The 14,203-nt window shown below is 43.2% G+C and overlaps 1 protein-coding gene across 2 annotated transcripts in view; it reads right to left on the bottom strand.

Annotated features, from left to right (window-relative positions):
• The window catches only part of LOC135880534 (spliceosome-associated protein CWC27 homolog), a 210,076-nt gene that overhangs the window by 70,401 nt on the left and 125,472 nt on the right, over positions 1 to 14,203 (bottom strand). For both annotated transcript variants that reach the window (XM_065406860.1, XM_065406861.1), the window contains one exon: positions 8,611 to 8,714. In XM_065406860.1, coding sequence (XP_065262932.1) covers positions 8,611 to 8,714 — 104 coding nt within the window. The remainder of the gene's footprint in view (positions 1 to 8,610; positions 8,715 to 14,203) is intronic.

Genomic DNA, 14,203 nt, shown 5'->3' with positions numbered 1-14,203 from the left:
CCGGTTAGTCAAAAATTCCAGTTAACTAAGAGTTATACTTACCAATATAATACCAATTTTCAAAGAATTAGAATACAATAAAATTAATGAAGTATAAAATAATATGCAGGTACTCACCAATCCAGTAGTAGTACTGCACTGCAGAGTAGTTGGTTTCTTGAAGCACTTAGTGTATACACGTAAAGTTTTCTATACAGTAGGCTATCTTATGACACTACATATCACTATGGGCAGCGCATGGCGTACACCCAGATCACTAAAAATACACTTAACACTAAAACTATACTGAACATAATTTAATCTTTCTTTGATGATTCAGAAGGCACTTCAGGATCTTGCAGTGCCTCAAGGTCATCATTATCAATATCAATTATCACCGTAGATGTAGAAGGTGTAGGAGATTCGGCTGAATCTGTAATGACCCTATGACACACCCTGGAAGCTGCTTTTTTGCGTAAGTCCCTTATATCAGCTTGCCTATGTGTCTTCTACCTCTTTTGCATAAAAGGAGAGTGCAGAATGTGCAATTGCATAACCTCCTGGGAAGTATACTAGTCCCGGTTACTAGACTGAAGATTTGTATTGGGAGATAGCAGAAATGTTGGTTAATAGAGCTTTCTGGTTGATAAAGTGCCGGATAACACAGCTTTTACTGTATCTAGTTACTGTATTTAAATTAGGGAGTTGAGATTTCATATAGACTTCGTTTTGCTTTTCCCCTACCCCTGAAATGGATTATATTTTACATTTCTTTCAACCACAGAAATAACTAGAAATGTCTGCAAACTGATGTGTTGTTCAACGAGTGCTTGGATCTTTTCTAATACCCATTTAAGCCTTTGAGGAAAGTACACCCTGATTCTGAATATCCTCCTGTTGATTAGCCCATCTCCTTGCAGGCTCACATAATGCATATAATTCAAAACAAACAAGTATTTTTCATGTAATACTGCAATATTAAATCTTTTTAATAAGTTTATTAAAGCGATAGTTTGGGAATTTCAAAATGTTTTAAAACAATTTCCTGTTACTAATTTTACCTTCGACTTTTAAAAAGAAAAATTCAATTTATTTTCATTATGCTGTTTATTTATTTATTGCAGTTTGGATTTGACAATGAAGAGAGACTATTCAGTTCTACTTGTTTCTAGTTAATTTATACTCAGTTTAGGTTCCAGATTCTCATGGGATTCTATAATCTTGCAATGCCTGAGAGTGCTGAAAATTTAAACTGTTTTCACTTAAATTAAAAAAAGATTCACAATGACATTTCCATTAGTATTAGATTTTACAAAATTCATGTCCAAGTTTAGGGAGATCCCCCCCCCCCATTTAAGGGTCTAAGCCAATTGTCTGCTCAGGTCAAAAGAACTCCAAAACTAAAATTGGGGTACATAGTGTGATCATCAACCAGTTCATATACTGAAATGCTTTTTTTCCTAACACACAGCTATCGAATAGCGATAGTGATACTACTGAATGAAGGTTGCAAGAAACAGTTCTAGAATACATTAAGAAGAAGCAGGAGGAAAAAAGAAGTTTCTACTGAAGTCTTATTCCTATAGCTTATGTCATGTAATATGAAATAGTTGTTCTATTGAATTATAACAATGTTGCACCAACTGCCCACGTGCCAGATTGTATAAGAACAATGCCGTACCAAAAAACCACATCATTTATGTCAAGTATCAGGGGGTAGCCGTGTTAGTCTGTATCTACAAAAACAACAAGGAGTCTGGTGGCACCTTAAAGACTAACAGATTTATTTGGGCATAAGCTTTCGTGGGTAAAAACCTCACTTCTTCGGATGCTAGGCAAATAAATCTGTTAGTCTTTAAGGTGCCACCAGACTCCTTGTTGTTTTTGCACATCATTTATGATTTGTCTAAGTGACCTGGTCAGGGAGGGGAAGTTATTCAATGCTGGGTTATAAGATTTTCCTGTGTGAATGCATTGGTCCAACTTCTATTGGGGCTTTGAGAAATACAAACAGGGAAGCAACACAATGGCTTCCCAGATTTAAGAAAATCTAGGTCAGGGTTGGCCAGCCGTTTTAATCTGACCCTCAAGCTCCTGCTGGGTAGCGGGGTCTGGGGCTTGCCCCATTCCACGTGGCTCCCGGAAGCAGTGGCACGGCCCCCCTCCGGCTCCTACGCATAGGGGCAGCCAGGGGGCTCCACTCTGAGCTCTGCCCCCACCCCAAGCACCACCCCCAAAGCTCCCATTGGCCGGAAACTGCAGCCAATGGGAGCTGCAGGGGCGGTGCCTGCAGATGGGGCAGCGTGCAGAGCTATCTGGCCGTGCCTCCGCGTAGCAGCCGGAGAAGGGACATGCCTTCTGGGAACAGCTCGAGATAAGTGCTGCCCAGAGCCTGCACCCCTGAGCCTCATCCCGTGCCCCAACCTCCTGCCTGAGCCCCGATCCCCCTCCCTCCCTCCAAACCCATCGATCCCAGCCCAGAGCACCCTCCTGCACCCCAAGCCTTTCATCCTCAGCCCCACCCCAGAGCCCGCACTCCCAGCCGGAGCCTACACCCCTTCCTACACCCCAGCCCCCTGCCCCAGCCCTGATCCCCCTCCCGCCCTCCAAACTCCTCGGTCCCAGCCCGGAGCACTCTCCTACACACCAAACTCCTCATACCCAGCCCCACCCCAGAGCCTGCTCCTCCAACCAGAGCCCTCACCCCCCCACACACACCCCACTCACCCGCCTCAGCCCGGAGGCCCCTCCTGCATCCTGAACTCCTCATTTCTAGCCCCCCTGGAGCCCGCACCTGGAATCAGAGCCCTCACCCCCTCCCGCACCCCAACCCCAATTTTGTGACCATTCATGGCCCACCATACAATTTGTATTCCTAGATGTGGCCCTCGGGCCAAAAAGTTTGCCCACCCTTGATCTAGGTACACACTGGACAGACAAAGGGGCCCAGCTGTTAGCTTTAATGATCCTTTATTCTTTTCCCAACATGCTGTAAAACTTGTTTTGCAATGCCGAGATCTACTAGATTAAAGGACTACAAACTGTTAAAAAGGGTGTTGATTCCTGCAATGGTGGGGACACTTGCCAAGAAGCTGTCTAAGGCGACATGCTGATAGAGTGAAAGGCTCTATGGGTGAGTCTCAAGGAATTGGGCCTTCCCAGGCATTAGAGAGAAGCAAGTATTGTGTTTAGGCTTGTTTGTTTTTCAAGATACATTTTTTCTTAAATGTTTTTGCATGAAATAAATGATTCTTTGCTTTAAGAAGGCTGTTTGGTTGCTGATTACTAAGGCTACGTTTATGTCTCAGAGGTCAGGGAAGACACGGAATCCGTGACTTCCAGAGACCTCCGTGACATTCTCTGCTTCAGCCCCAGGGACTCTGGGACTCTGGAGCTGGCAGCCAGCAGGGCCCTGGCAGGGTTCCAGCGACTGCAGCGACAGGCGGCCCCCTGCAAGGTTCCAGTGACAGGTGACAGACTCCTGAGGGGGCCCTCCTCAGGGTTCCAGTGACAGGTGACAGCCTCGCGAGGAGGGAGGGGGACGTCTCGGGCAAGCGGCGGGGGGTGTCCAGTTTTCTCTTTGGGAAATATGGTCACCATGCAGCTCCCAGCTGCTGTGGGCTGAGGGGGGGCCCCCCGGCAGCTGGAAGTTGCCGTGGGCAGAGGGGGAACCCTTCAGGTCCCAGCCACCATGGTGCCGTAGCAGCAAAAGTCAGACAGGTCACGGCTTCCGTGAATTTTTTGTTTATTGCCCGTGACCTGTCTGTGACTTTTACTAAAAATAACCATGACAAAAAAGCCTTACTGATTACCACCGTCGGTCTAGATGTGCAGTGTCTGAGCCTAACTCAGATCTGCTGAGATAATCACAGTTGATTACACAGGAGACTGCAACCCAGTAACTGTCAGAGTGGGAGAATCATGTGATTTCCATCCCAAGCAAAAGGTGATGGTCACAGACCCTGAGAAGGTGAGCTCCAAGAGACCAGGAAGGATCAGAAGTGCAGTTCAACTGGTAACTACCACATACATATATCTATATCAAACCGTGTACCATCTTGGTAATTTTCCTGTGCATTCACCTACAAACAGTTATATAAAACATTTCTCTACTGCAGTTAGATCACAACATATGTTACTAGTAATTCTAGGTACATCAGAATAGATGCTCTGAATGTTTTCTTCATACTTTCTATTATCAAGGATTATTATTTGTTACTTGTGTTACCGTAGCACCTAGCAGGATGAGTTGACCGCAACATCTCATGTTGACATTATCTAACTGTTTCAATATTGTGCTTCACTTAATCACGCATTAATCAACATTTCTTCTTTGACTGGAACATACTCATGTTTAACTTCTTTCATGCAGTAGCATCTCTGTTTTAATCTTGGGCTCTGTGATCCTGCCATGGACTTTTGAATGTTATTAAATCTTTCACAGTCAATGAACACATCATTCTAATACACATTTGATCACAGTTCTTTGATATCAGTATAAGGAATAGATCACCAAGACAGTATTATAGTTCGCATGGCCTATTTTTCATTTATCTATTTTTTAATTCTATATCAAAATCTAAGCTCTGAGACAAGAGTATAAAGGGAGGAGCTATCCACCTATCCTTCTGTTCCTCTGTACCAAGCTCTTAGATGATAGACTCTGATGCACTGGGGATGGAGAGTGGGTCATGTAGTGGACATATGCAATACATCTTGAAGAATAACAGTTACAAGGTGACTGTTTTTTCTTCGAGTGATTTTGCATATGTCCATTACTAGGTGACTCCCAAGAACTTTCCCTTTGAGGTGGGGATAAGAGTCTCGTTGTAAGAAGGACTACAGAACTGCTTTTTTACATTCTCATCTTCCTTTGATGCGGTAGTAATCACATAATATCTAGCAAAGGTGTGGGCCACATTGCTGTTCTGCACACATTCCACGACAGGGACATTTCCCACAAAACCATAGAGGTTGAATGTGCTTGTGACAGGTATGACAATATCCTGGGCAAACCTTATGGAGTTAAGTTAAACTACTAAATTAAGTTTAATATCTTTGGAGTTCATTATATTGTAAATGCCAATGTTTGTGTACTATTGTGGGATTTTATAGATGGAAGGATTTTTTTAGGAGGAAGGATTAATGCAATCTCTGGGAGATAATGTGAACTTCAAAAGACTACGCTGAACAATACAGTAGACACAATTGACCTTTTACGACAATATGTGTGAAGTGGAATTCCTAGGAAGCATGGGGGAAGAGGAGATTGCAACCCCCCACCTACAAACTCATCCTTTGAAGCTTTTCCCTGAGGAGGGAGCATTTTGTCTGATGATCCCTTGTTACATGAGGGCAGTTCAAAGACCCAATATGGATTCTCCAGGGACCAATAGACTAAAAAAGGACTATTGAATAAATAGCCTGAGTTTAAGATTACTCAGAGCCTTCTTGCTGATCCAGCAAATAGACTCGACTTCTGGTCCACAGAGGGTTCCAATATTAGGGAAGCATTGGAAGGACCTGGGCTATGAGGCCCCATAAGATAGCATTCTAGAGCTAAGATGAGGCTGTTATGAACTTCTGACCACAAAAGGCCCCATAGGGGGTGGGGGTGGGGGCAGGTTTGAAGGACTTGCCTGCCAGAGCCTATGTTGCAGCTAGTTGGGTGGATCTCTGGAAAGCTTAATAGCATGCATGTAGATTCTTTTATTGTTGTTTTTTCCACTTCTCGGCTCTATGAGCTATCTAAGTTACATCTGTTCTTATCTGTTTTCTCTGTAATGCTTTTAAATATGCTTGCACAGGAAGTGCTGTGTGGTAACTTACAACTGTTGGCTATTAGTTTCAGAAGAGAAGGCAAGAGAAGCCTGCTTAGGGAGCCTGTCATTGGTGGGAATAACACAGTGAAGGCAGGGAACTAGTAAAGCCTGGAAATACACCAGTCAGGAGGGAGAGAGAGGTAGGTCTCCATCCAAGAAAGGCAATAGCTAGGAAGCCAGAAACTTGAGAGTGAATGTCCTTGCTGTACCACTAAGGGGAAATTCAGGAGCAGTTGGCCTGAACTGTGACAGTGTTCTGGTTGGATACACAGAGCTTTTCTGGATGCCCTTGATCTTGTAACTCATGACAAAACAACTGGTCCACTTGGACAGTCTTTGCACTGTTACAGGATGCCCCTTCATTTGTTCCACAAAAGACCCAAGAAGTCTTTGTTCTTTCCAGATAAAAAGCTAGTACTCCGCAAACATCCAAATTGTGAAGCTTTTGTTCATCTTTATGAGACTGTGCTTTTGGAAAGAAGACCAGAAAATATATTGATTGATTGAGGTGGAAATCAGATACTACTTTGGAAAGAAACTTAGGGCTGGTCTACACTGTGGGGGGGAGGGGGGAAAGAATCGATCTAAGATACGCAACTTCAGCTACGTGAATAGCGTAGCTGAAGTCGAAGTATCTTAGATCGATTTACCTGGGGTCCACACGGCGCGGGATCGACGGCCGCGGCTCCCCCGTCGACTCCGCTACTGCCGCTCACTCCGGTGGAGTTCCGGAGTCGACGGGGAGCACGTTCGGAGATCGATATATCGCGTCTTTATGAGTCGCAACATATCAATCCCCTATAAATCGATCGCTACCCGCCAATATGGCGGGTAGTCTGGACGTACCCTTAGGGTGTAGCCTACGCTGTACCTTCCCCTTATAAAAACCGTGTACGAAGGATCCGTCACCAGAGCATGCAGCTCTCCTACTCTTCTTGCTGAGGTGATGGCTATTAGAAAGGAAACCTTTGCTGAGAGGTGTAACAACCAGCTGGTGGCTTGTGGTTCAAAATGGGGACCCGTAAGGGCTGAGTTCAAATCCCACTGTGGAGCAGGGACAATCTTTCTAGGCCTTTAAGGAATGTGATGATCATAGGGTTAGAAAATACAGTCCAATCTATAACACAAGGATGAAAACACCAAAATTGCAGCCAGGTGCACATTGATAGAGCTGAATGCCAAACTTGACTGTTGAATGTAACAAAATAATCCAATATCTTTTGAATTATAGATTGCATAGGAGACACATTGTGGGGAGCCATCCAGATAGAGGACCACTTCTACTTCCGCCGACTTAATGCGCTTAGTGTGGACATACGCAATTGACTGTATAAAATCGATTTCTAAAAATCGATGTCTATAAAATCGACCTAATTTCGTAGTGTAGACATACCCTTAGATGCATCTAAAGTCCTACCTCTTTTGGGGCAACAAAAGCTCAAACTATTAATCAAAGTCTCTCAACAAATCTACCTCTCTCTGGTCTCTGTCTTCAATCTCCTTCCACTACTCTGGAGTCTTCTCCTCCTGCTCTGAGGCTGAGTACTGGCTCCTCAGAATGAGTCTCTCTGAAGGCTCTGCTCTTTTGCAGATTCTGGCTCAGGCTCCTTCACCGGAGTCCCTTTGGGTTCTCCTCTTCAGACTGAACCTTCTCCCCTTTCATGAGCACCAGGTATCTGTTTAGTTATCACCTGATGCCTTCCAGTCCTACCCATCTGGTTGAGAAGCAAGTAATTAGGTACATATGACACCCATCATAATTAATTAGCTATTAAACCCTTTCCAGCCTGTGACTGGGTTACAGTGGACAATTGGTAAAGAAAAAGAAAAAAAGGACAAAAGAAAGAGCTCAAAGACCTGAAAATTAGTACCACTAAATAACTGAAAACAAGAAACTAACTAAAAATGGTTTGTTTGCTGAAGGAACAAACAGACAACATGCTTCGACCACCAGCCATGGACAGTAAGAAGAAACTGAAGGATGGGCAGGGAGGCTCCATACTTTATATCCTCGGCTCAGAGCACGAGAATACAAGTGTAGAGGTGTGGCCCCCATTACGGGTACTACTAAAGAAAACTCTCCAGCACCGGTGCATGAGATGTGCACATCCTAGTCTAATGGACTACGCAATCACTCAAAGAAGAACGACCAGATTCAGGGGTGGCAACGGAACTGGATTCATGTTATATCAAATGTTCTTCCAGTTAAATTTTGCACGTCAGTGGTTTCAGCTGAACAAAATCATATTACAGCAATGAAAAATTTTAAGGATACAACAAAACACATATTTTTCATTAACTTTGCCACAGCAGATATTTTCTATGGTCCCTATTCAGCAAGGTACTTAAGCAATTGATTTTACACATGTGAACAGTCCCATTGAAATCATTCATAGGAGTTGTAGCAGTTTGAAGTCAATGGAACTATTAACATGCTTAAGGTTAGGCACCTGCTTATATCTGTTACAGCCTGTAATATAGCAAGATAATATCTTTTTTAGGGAATACAGTAATATAGAGTAACAACAATGGAAATTTCAGCTGCAGCAGCTCTCCAATCAATGTATATGCATGGAACAAACATACAAATAAATTTGTTTGATAGAGTTTTGTCATTTTATATTTTTGTACACTTGTATACTTTTGTTGCTACTGTTGTAAATTTGTAAGGAGGTTTTTTTCCTTGTAGATTATCCAATTCAGCAATCCTATTTAAATTCATCCACATGAAACCCAATAATCCTAGATGTTGAAGATGAGAAATTAACTAAAACATTTACAGTTACCACCTTCTATGATATGTGCTTACCTTCCTCTTCCTTTTCTTTTGATTTTGTAGAATTTTCTTCTCTCTTTTGCTTTGCTTCTAGTAATTCACGTTTCAGCTGGCGTACTTCTTTGCGTAGTTCCTCACTGCAAAGAGAACAATATTTACATGAGTCTAATCTAAGAATGTAAAGCCACTCAGGAGAAACAGAGTCAAAGTTAATGGGCAGTAAATCTCTGATGTAAACAAAGGGAATGTATTGCCTCACTCTTGTTAAGTTTGGTATGAAGAACTTGGCTTAAAAGTCAATTGGAACCTTAAAAAAAGCTCTTCTTTACATTAGCAAAGACAACAAAAGAGTATGATAAATGGTTTCTTTTAAGAGCCCATTAGAAATATGTCAAACGCACAAGACAACCAGAACAGGGACCCTACATTTATACTTTGATTCATTAATTTAACATTGTATCATCCATAATACTTAACTACAAGAACCACACTTAAAGGAAATAAAAAGCAGAGGGATCTCAAAACAAACATAACATTGTCTTGTGAAATTCAATTTGCTGAAGTGATAATTCTTCCAATCTAAGATTTCAAATATGGACAGTAAATGGAGTTGATGAATCTGCATAAATATGATCCAATACAGAGTAAGTATTTTTAAAAATATATTTTGAGTGTTATGAACTTTACAAAACAATGAACATCTGAAAAAGGCAGAATGGAGAAAACCAAAAGGGTGAGACAGATGTAATATTAACACTGAGAGTGATGAGTCTGTTTTGTTAGTTTATAATATGTTTTAAACATTTTCTACTGAACTTCCGTATTATGATCAGAATGATACTTGTTTTCTTTCAATTACTTTTTCTAGGGGGATTGTTTCTTTGGCTCTTCAATTATTAATAAAATTATGTAGATGAATTATTGACTGTCCAAAGCTATCCCCCAAAAGTGTTTGTTCAATTCTTGCAAAAGACGATCATACTGTATGAAGGGATAATTCATTGAGTTCCAAAATGAAGTCTGGTTAGTGATAGAAAAAGTGTGAAAGCCATGATTACTGGTCACTATTTCAAGCTTTTTTGGTATTCTAATTTATATATTCTCGGTTTTGCTTTTTAATTTGTAACTGATTTAGTGCTCATGAAAGTGACTGAATAGGAACACTGGCTAGAGCCGAGCATAATGTAGGAATGTGCTGTGCAAGCTTCCCCTCACAGTTCTGTCAGTGCACTTTAATTCTGATCTGTAATACCCTTGTTATTCCAGTCCTGGGCCTCTCGAGTCAAAACTTGGAATTATGTGCTGATTAATTCTTTTTATTTTTATTTTTAATTGTGTGTGAATGGGATGCTTGTGAAAAGTAGCAGAATAATTAGAATACGAAATCACTGATTTATTTACAAAAAATGGTCAGGAATAGTGCAAACTCTGCCCTATTGTCTGAAGGGACCACTTAGGCTTAGAGGACAGTCTCAACTCTATGCTTATTCAATCCTTCACATCTGTAAGATACTTTTGTTGTTTCACTTTGCTAACAGATGCAGGAACACTTCAGGGTAGCTGCAGGTTAATTCTTGCTGACTCACTTAAGCTTTTAATGTTTACTCTGAATATAAAGGAGATTGACATATCCCCTAGAGAGAAAGCTTAGATCTCAGATGCACAGACCAAGGAAGTACCCCTAAGTCAGCTAAAACTGGGCCATCTTTAACAACGCCAGCAACCACTTCCTCCCCGGGGGCAGCTTCACCCGATTTGCCGACTAGAGGTTTATCAACAGGAGCCGGCTCAATTGCGTCCCACTGAACAGAACCGTCCGCCACAGGAATTGGGACAAGCGATGTAGGAAGTACGGTTACCCCAATGAGATGCTACCCCACGTCCTGCGTAGCTGCAAGCCCCACTGGAGAGCTTGGTAGCTGTGACACAACGCCATCCAAGATCACCTGGCCAGAGCCATCCCGCCACCTGTGGGGAAGGTTGCCGTAAATTCTGCCATCCCCGGAACCAACAGCCAACTACGGCCGGTCAGCGTCATCACCAACGAGGACTGGAAAATGATCATCATGATGGACGTGACAGTGCCCTTTGAGAACAGGACCCCGGCCTTCTATGATGCCCAAGCTTGAAAAGTAGAGAAATATGCCCCTCTGGCCAAAACCTTGAGAGCTAAGAGTTACCAGATCCAGACACAGGCACTGATCGTCGGAGCCTTAGGTGCATGGGACCCCAGTAACGAGCGAGTGCTGATAGAATGCGGAATCAGCCAACGCTACACTCAGCTGATGCAGCAACTCATCGTGTCAGATGCAATCAGATGGTCAAGGGACAGCTACCTAGAACACATCACCGACATCGGCAATACCGGGAGGGATGAGCTGGAGTGCCGATGAGAAGTGCAGTCAGGAAAGTAACAAATACTTTCCCTCATGGATTGTATTTTCTAAATAGACAACCAATCTCATTCTCAATTACTGAGAGATAATCTCCACTCATTGATATATTTTGCTTTCCACAACCAAATCCCTGTACAACTTTTTATGAGTGATGTACCCGAGTATTCGGATTCTAATATCTAAACTGTATGGTTAAATCTATTCACCTAAATTTGGGTTATTGCTGATTATGTACTCTATGTATCCTATGACTTTTAAAAACTAACTTTATATTTGTGGATAATCTAAGCACTATACCCAGATGTACAGACACTGTTTTCCCAACCTATGTATTATATAATTTTTTTTACATTAGCTTTAATAAAATGTTTAAATTTGTGCTCTCGACACTGTTTACTGGAAGTTGGACAGAGACCAACATATTTCGCATAGATCATCAAGTAGCCAACTGGTAAGAATTTGCCTGACAACTGACCGGGGCTACATTTTAATCAGCTTCTAGAGGTGAAGAGTAGGTTTGTGATGTGCAAAAACATGAATTAGGATGAACCTAAACAACTTAGTTTTCCACTTATAACCTGTGATAACGAAGGGGGGGGGAGGGGTAGCTCCCTTTTATGGACCCAGCCAGCAAGTTATCTATAAAATCCCTCTTAGTAGCTGTTCTCTAATTGCTCTACCTGTAAAGGGTTAAAAAAAGTGAGTGGGCACCTGGCCAAAAGAGCCAATGGGAAGGCTAAAACTTTTAAAAATTGAAACAAGACTCCCCTTTTGATGTCTGTTGTTCTCCGGAGAGAGAGAACAGAGCAGCGATGCTGTAAGAAGCTTGGGGCTAGTTATGAAAAATCATCAGATCATATCTAGAAACTACTCATTTGAAACCCCAGATGTATAAGTAGATCAGGAAATGTCTAGGAAGACGTGATTAGGTTTATCTCTTTATTTCTTTATGGCAGGTGGACTCCTCTGTGCTAACCCCAAATGCTTCTGTTTTGCTTGTAACCTTTAAGATGGACCTCAAGAATGTTATTCTTGATGCTTAATCCTTGTTTGTTCGTTTTTTTAAATCTAGCAATAGCCTATGTTTCCAGATGTATTTTCTTTCTTTTTGTTTTTAATAAAAATTACCTTTTTAAGAACAAGATTGGATTTTTGTGTCCTAAGAGGTTTGTGCACATGTTGTTTAATTAGCTGATGGCAACAGCCGATTTCCTTTGTTTTTCTTTCTCAGCTCTTCCCGGGTGTGTGTGTGTGTGTGTGTGTGTGTGTGTGTGTGTGTGTGTCAGTCAGAGAGAGAGAGGGCTTCAGGGTACCCCACAAGAAGGAATTCCCAAGTGCACCTTCCTGAATTCTCAAAGGGGTTTTGCACTTCGGTGGTGGCAGCATCTACCCATCCAAGGTCAGAGAAAAGCTGTAACCTTGGGAGTTTAATACAAGCCTGGAGTGGTGAGTAATAATTTTTAGAGTCCTAGTGGGCCCCACCTTTGGCACTTGAAGTGTCAGAGTGGGGAATCAGCCTTGACATAACTGAAGTCTGTATTTGAACCCAAGTCATTCTTTCATCTCAAAATGCTAAACCTTCAAGAAAACATATTGAGTCCATGCATTTATCAAGACTTAGTAAGTCTTGACTCCACTCAATTAAAAAAAAAAAATCCTTAAAGTTCCTTAAAACTTCTCAAAACATTTCAGACTCATCTGCAGTTGCTGTGTTAGGAACACAAGCTCTCCTACATGGGTTTTTCCCACATACTGGATAGGAACACCCTCTGGATAGGAACTTCCACTCGGACACCCTCCTAGCTGATGTGATGGCGACCAGGAATGCCACCTTCCACGACAAATACAGAAGGGAGCAAGTCACCAACGGTTTGAAAGGGGGCCCCATTAGTCTGGAGAGGACCAGATTAAGGTCCCATGCAGGCACAGGCTGTCAAATCTGTGGATATAACCTTTCCAAGCCCTTGAGGAAACACCCTACTATGGCATTGGCGAACATGGAACACCCCAACTCTCCCGGGTGGAAGGCTGAGATACCAGCGAGGTGTACCCGGATGGATGACCCTGCCAGGCCCTGTTGTTTCAGGTGTAGGAGGTACTCCAGTACGAGTGGTATAGGCGCCTGGAGCGGAGGTGTGCGATGCTGGGCACACACCAGCAAGTGAACCTCTTCTACATAGCTAAATAAGTGGCCCTGGTGGATGGTTTTCTGCTGCTGAGCAGAAAAAACGATTACTCACTTCTCGTAACTGTTGTTCTTAGAGATGTTTTGTTCATGTCCATTCCAATCAGGTGTGTGCGTGCGCATGTGCATGGAGGCTGGAAGATTTTTCCCACCGCAGCATCCATTGGGCCGGTCTGGGCGCCCCATGGAGTCGCACCTTCATGGCACTCAATATAGAGACCTGCCGACCCGCCACCCCCTTCAGTTCCTTCTTGCCGGCTACTCCGAGAGAGGGGTAGAAGGGTGGGTATTGGAATGGACATGAACACCACATCTCGAAGAACAGTTACAAGAAGTGAGTAACTGTTTTTTTTCTTCGAGTGCTTGCTCATGTCCATTCCAATCAGGTGACTCCCAAGCCAAGTTCAGGAGGTGGGGTGGGGTCGGAGCTGTCCACTGATTGGAGTACTGCTTGTCCGAAGGCTGCAACGTCTCTGGCCTGCTGGGTAATTGCATAATGCGCGGCGAAAGTGTGTCACCACTCTGCAGATTTCCTGGGTGGGAACCTGAGCCAGGAACGCTGTAGGTGAAGCCTGCGCCCTGGTGGAGTGTGCAGTGATCAGAGGTGCGGGAACACCTGCCAAGTTGTAGCACTCACGGATACAGGACGCTATCCATAATGAGATGTGTTGGGATGAAACAGGCTGACCTTTCATCCTGTCCACCACTGCCATGAACTGGACCGATTTTCTGAACGGTTTCATTCTCTCGATGTAAAAGGCCAGCACCTTGAGGACATTGAGAGAGTGGAGTCTCTGCTCCCTGCTGCTGGAATGAGACTTAAGGTAGAATACCGGGAGAAAGATGTCCTGGTTGATGTGAAAATGCGACACAACCTTTGTGAGGAAAGCAGGGTGAGGCCTGAGCTGAACCTTGTCCTTACAGAACACGGTGTAGGGAGGGTCTGATGTTAAGGCCCTGAGCTCAGACACCCTCCTGGCCAAGGTTATTGCTACCAGGAACGCCACCTTGTAGGAGAGGTAGAGCAGGGAGCATGCTGCTAAAG

Source organism: Emys orbicularis, chromosome 6, assembly GCF_028017835.1.
Source record: "Emys orbicularis isolate rEmyOrb1 chromosome 6, rEmyOrb1.hap1, whole genome shotgun sequence".
Taxonomy (NCBI): domain Eukaryota; kingdom Metazoa; phylum Chordata; order Testudines; family Emydidae; genus Emys; species Emys orbicularis.
Note: the sequence above shows the minus strand (reverse complement) of the source record. Positions and strands in the feature narration are given on the sequence as shown.